Source organism: Arachis ipaensis, chromosome B09 (genome assembly GCF_000816755.2).
Source record: "Arachis ipaensis cultivar K30076 chromosome B09, Araip1.1, whole genome shotgun sequence".
Lineage (NCBI taxonomy): Eukaryota > Viridiplantae > Streptophyta > Magnoliopsida > Fabales > Fabaceae > Arachis > Arachis ipaensis.
In genome coordinates, this window is record NC_029793.2 from 47,798,341 (window position 1) to 47,803,968 (window position 5,628).

At 30.5% G+C, this 5,628-nt stretch overlaps 1 protein-coding gene across 1 annotated transcript in view; it reads right to left on the minus strand.

Moving 5' to 3' along the window:
* The window catches only part of LOC107617163, a 4,611-nt gene extending 1,102 nt beyond the window's left edge, over positions 1-3,509 (minus strand). The window contains exons 1-3 of the mRNA XM_016318941.2: positions 3,258-3,509; positions 3,012-3,122; positions 1,628-1,903 (exon numbers count right to left, since the gene is read on the minus strand). Coding sequence (XP_016174427.1) covers positions 1,628-1,903; positions 3,012-3,122; positions 3,258-3,366 — 496 coding nt within the window. The 5' untranslated portion in view covers positions 3,367-3,509. The remainder of the gene's footprint in view (positions 1-1,627; positions 1,904-3,011; positions 3,123-3,257) is intronic.

Below are 5,628 nucleotides of genomic sequence, written 5' to 3' on the forward strand. Positions count from 1 at the left end.
ACTCAAATTTCTATCGATATATTTTTATAGTTTAATTACTCTATTGATCTCTATAATTTTACCAAATTTTTAATTAGGTCTCTATTTTTTTTATTTGGATCCCTACACTATTTTTAATTTTATAATTAGGTCTTTTCTAGTATTAAAAATGTTAGAATTAACTGAATATTACTTTGCAACTTACAAGTATTCATAATTAAAAATTTAACTAGATATTTGACCCTATATATTTTGGGAGAAATATTTTGTTAATTTTAATGTTTTTGATATGAAAAAGATCTAATTACAAAATTAAAATAAAACAATGTAAGAACCAATTAAAAAAAATATAAAAACCTAATTGAAAATTTGGTGAAACTATAAGAATTAACAAAATAATTAAACCTATTTTTATCTATAACAAAACAAAAAATTGTTACTTCAAATATAAATATAATTAATTGATTAGTGACTAAAAATTGGTATGCTTATTTAGAAACTTGTAAAAACCAACAGCAGGGAGAACCCATGCAACATGTATGTAGCATCCTCCCACGACCTCACTTGAACATGATTTGTTCTATAGGTTCACATATTTGTATCTTTGAGTTCTAAAGCCCCTCCCTCCGTCGGTCCTACTAATTCACAATTTTAATAATCTCAATACTATAAAAAAAACACTCATTCAACCACACATTTTTTAAGTTACATTTGTAAAACGTAGCCTATTCATAGAATATAGAATAGATTACGCTTTTCTCTGTATTACCATTTTAAAGGAAAATAGAAAATACAGTTGTAACAATAAATCTTCTCTCTTCAAAACACTTGTTTATATACATTAAATCATATTTTCATTGCAAAGGAATACTAAAGGTTAAGGGGGGAAAAGGTGCAGACCTTATAATTTTGAATAGAAAAATGATGAATAAGTAAAAAAATTTTAAATTTCTTCGATCATACATCTTAATACAATAATAATAAAAGAATTAATTTTAAAGTTAGAGGACTTATTAATGGTGACTTAATAGTTCATAATAACGAATTTTTTTTGTTATAGATGAAGATGTATAAACAAAGATTTGAGAAAAGATAGATAATGAATCATAAATTATACAGCTCTCCCTTACTACATTTACATTAGTATATAGCTCTCCCTTACTATATTTAGCTACCATCAACTAATTTTTTAAAAATTATTTTTTTATCTTAAATTATAAATCCTAAATCATAAACCTATAATTTTAAATCATAAATTATAAATTTTCAAAAAAAAAAAATTAGAATTAAAAGAAAATTAACTAATTAATTATTGACTAACTAAAAAGTTATTCTCCGTACTTCAAAAAATTTAGATTTTTTTTTTTTGGCCAAAACCATTATTTGTCTCTTTTAAATTCATCTATGTATTTACGTGAATTTGAATTTTAACGTATCAAAATAGTCTTTTTATAAATAATAAATACAAGTCAAATTAACAATTTGAGTTAAATTGACATTTTAAAAGACCTCTAAAAATTAATTTGTGACAGTGTTAGTATGACTACATATTAACTAAAGCTACAGAACCAAAATGATGTACATGAATGGACCAAAATAAATATTAGCCGTAAAGGTAAATGATAGAGAAGATGCTAGTTCGCCTTACCAAAATCTTCCCATCCTAAGGGTTGGTAGCCAGGATAGTAATAGGCATGAGGAGTAGCATACAAAGAGTTTCTTTCATCAGCTTTTGGTGGCGCAAACAGAGAATGGGTAAATGGTAAAGGAACGGTTATTTGTCCAAAACGAGGATGACCAAACCGAAATATAAGTTCATCATGTTGATAGTCCCTTGGAAAATAATGAGCATCTGAAGAGATACGACGATAATTACTTGGCTCATCATAAGTCTTGGCATTATGTGTTGGAACTATCTCCTCAACTGGATAAAAGGAAAGATATATATGTCAGATATATCGTCATATATATATGTTAGAAAAATATTTATTCAGTAAAAGAAAAATTAGTAATTTCATATTATTAGATATAATCTTACACTATTAAAAATATTAATAATAACTAATTAATGACTATAAATCACAAAATATATTAGCTGTTAGCATTACTCTTTTTTATATTGTTGTTGGTATGTTCTTTGTTACATGTTATTTACTATGCAAGAAATGTCATCTTCTATAACTTCCTTACTCCTACAATTCATTTCAACGATATTACTCTTACCTAGTTTAAGATCTCCATATCCTATATTTAAGGAACTGAAATTTTAAGGAACTGAAATTTAAAGAAAGAAATTTGTGCTTAATCTATTTGCTTTTCACTTATAACAACCATATAATTGTTGGTAAATGATCTTGCTTATTCTTGTTTTGATATTTCTAATATTTGAAAATTTAGCCCCCATTTAGCAAAAAATCAGAAAAAAAATTATTGGAATTAATACTCAATTTATTCTTGAAATTTAAATTTTAAATTACTTAAATCGGATTCTCAAATTAATTCGTATCAACCCCTGAATTCATCTTCACTAATGATATGCTGATTTGGCACGTTAATTTGTGATGCTAAATAATACAAAATGACATTATTTTATATTGATGCCTAATTTTCAACCACATGACTTCACACCAAGGATTGCTACTGAAAAAGAAATGTGTTTTGTGTGAAACAATGTCATTTTGTTGAAAACTGAGTGCCAATAATATAAAACCACATCATTTTATTTTATCCAACGTGATAAATTAACGTGTCAAATCGGTACGAGGTTACTAGAGATGAATTTAAGGGCTAACACAAATTACTATTGTAACTTTGAAATCCAATTTAAGTCAATTGAAATTTTATAAAAAATTTAAGTTGCACCTCAAATTTCAAAGACCAAATTAAGTATTAATCCATTTTTATTAATTTACATTTAAAAATACATTATACTATTGTAAAGTCTTATTTTTAAAGTACCTATAATTTCAAATGGTGCAGAAAACTAATACAAAAAGATGACAATATTATTTATTGAATAATGACATATATACCTGCATCTCTATTAGAGTCATGCCTCTTCTCTTTGTCTAAATCGTCATGAAATGATGTTGGATACTTGAAGTTGTTTCCATTACTGTTCTTATTATAAGATTGCTCGTTACCTACATATAGTGCAATCAAGTAAATATGGCTTGTGGATGTGAAAGGTAAATTTACCACATATTATGTAAAAGGAAGAAATAAAAGTTCATCATGAAAACTATATTTATAAGAGAGAATCTAAGAGAGAATTCCACCTTTAGATGTTTCATGAGTCATGACATGATCAATAGATAGGAGGAAAGTAAAAAGAACAGCAAAAGAAAAATATGACACTGAATTCATCATATAATCACCCCTTGCCATTACAATAGTAGGTGAATGTGTGGAAAACGATCACGCAATGTTCTTATATATAAATATCTCCTTAGTGTATGTGATAGCAGATCAGACAGAAAAAGCTACAAATAAAGAAGATATCGTTATTATTTAAGATGTTTAGCCACTTTTTCTACTACCATAGAAAGCCAAGAGTCAAGTATAATAAAAGTGTTATTATTTCATTATGTTACATATATTTGTTTTTTCTTAGATTCGGTCCAATTAGATATATAAGATCCTTGTAGCTTCAACTAATGACACTGTTGTATTTAGATTCTCTTAGTTGTTGCCTTTTAGTTTTGTGGGATATATAAAATTAAGATAATAATATTTTTATATTAATATTTTACTATATTAATATTTTATTATAATAATATTTTATGATGATAATATAATAACTGGTCCAAAATCTACCGGCACGGACTAATGCCAGCATTTTTTGATGAACTTAGCTATGCTAAAACATCATCATAGATCTTTTATAGCTAAAATAATCATATATAACTAGTATCGTGTATACTAACACTACAGCAGAGGCGGAGCCTAGCGGCGGAGAAACAGCGGCCCTAGCCAAAAACGCCGCTAGTTGAGAAGATCCCGGCAGAGGTCAGCGGCAGTCTGGCAGGTACCGCTAAACGCCCCTGGATAGCGGCCGTGCAGTCCGAACCGCTGCGAATTTGGTATATATGTCTTCAACCCTCCTGATTTTACCTAACCTATTGGCGCGAATGAAAGCACGAGCAGAGGCGCGAAGAGCACCCAACCTAAATCTGGCGCAACCTACCCGCGAGTTCACCTAGAAACGCCGCTAGGTGAGTTTCAATTCCTTAATTCAATTCCCCCTTTTACCTTACTGCCATTAATTGAAACCCCCTCCCCCGAATTTTGCAGAGACCCGTCACTTGATTTTGGTAGCGCGCCAAACACGATCGGGAGCAGAGCCGCGTACCATCTGCTCTACCCGGCGCTTCCGTCTTGGCTGTCGAATTGCGCAGCGGCCAACCGTGGTTCTATCACCGGCGACGAAGTTGAGCATCTCATCGGTAGTGTGTGAAACCGCGACACCGTCCTCCACCGTGCGCGAATCCTAGCTATCGCTGCCCTCCCCTTTCACTGGTTTGTTCTTCCACATTGAGCTTTTCTTCTGGTTTTCATTATTGGTTCAGAGTTTTGAACATGTATTTGTCTATATGTTCTATAAATTGTGGTTAATTGAAGCTGTTTCGAGTTAGGAATTTCATTCAGTACGATTAATTAGCAGATTGCAAGTTTATCTTCCAAAAGATCACAAATATTATAGTATAATACATATGTCCATGATCATCAAGGATGAATTGCTCTATTAATTTTTATATTCAGTATTGAGACTTGATTGGTTCACGTTAATATCGTCTATCTCTCACCCTTGAGTAAATCTCTTATTGTGTAGACAGATAGAGTACTTTTCGCTTTGTGTGATGAGTGTGGAGCTGAGAAACAAAGTTGAGTGGTTTGAGTGAACAAAAAAGCATGTTGATGCCATTGGATTGATTTAATTTTACAGATTCTTTGATGCTCAATCGATTGTTCATTGTTGCTTTTTTCCTCCCCTTTTTCTTACGATGAATCATCAAATTTATATTGCCTTCATAAACCTGCTATAGTTAGTTGAACTTGAAGGATAATCGTGTGAGTTAGATTGAATCAAGCAATATTTTGGATGAGAGAAAAGAAAATCCCATTAGCCTTTGAACCATCATTGAACCCCTCCCTGTGTATGTTGCTTTTAAAGTGTGAAATTAAAATATACTAATCTAGTTACAAGGTTCTGGACTAATCCTGATATATAGATGCAAAGTGGTTGTCATCATTCCTTTTAGGTGCGTGTACAGAACTATGCGACATACAAACGCTACAGTTTTCATAATGATCTTCATTGTGCTCTTTGCATTCTATCCTGCATCTATGGTCTGCCTCTAAGCTTGAAAATTTGAATCCACAATGATAAATTTGATTTATTAATATTGCATCCATTCATCTTTTCCATATGTGAGTAGTGGAATTGATCATTCTCCTAGTTAGGAAAAGGGTTATAATAACAAGGATTTGAGTTTGATGTAGCCATAATATTGTAAATGTGTTATAACCAACACTTACCTGCATTGACAACTTCTCACCACTGCATCTTTTGTCTATTATTAGTAATATTAAAGTGAAATAAGAAATATTATGTGAGTTCTGGATATTGTTAGATAATTGATAATATAG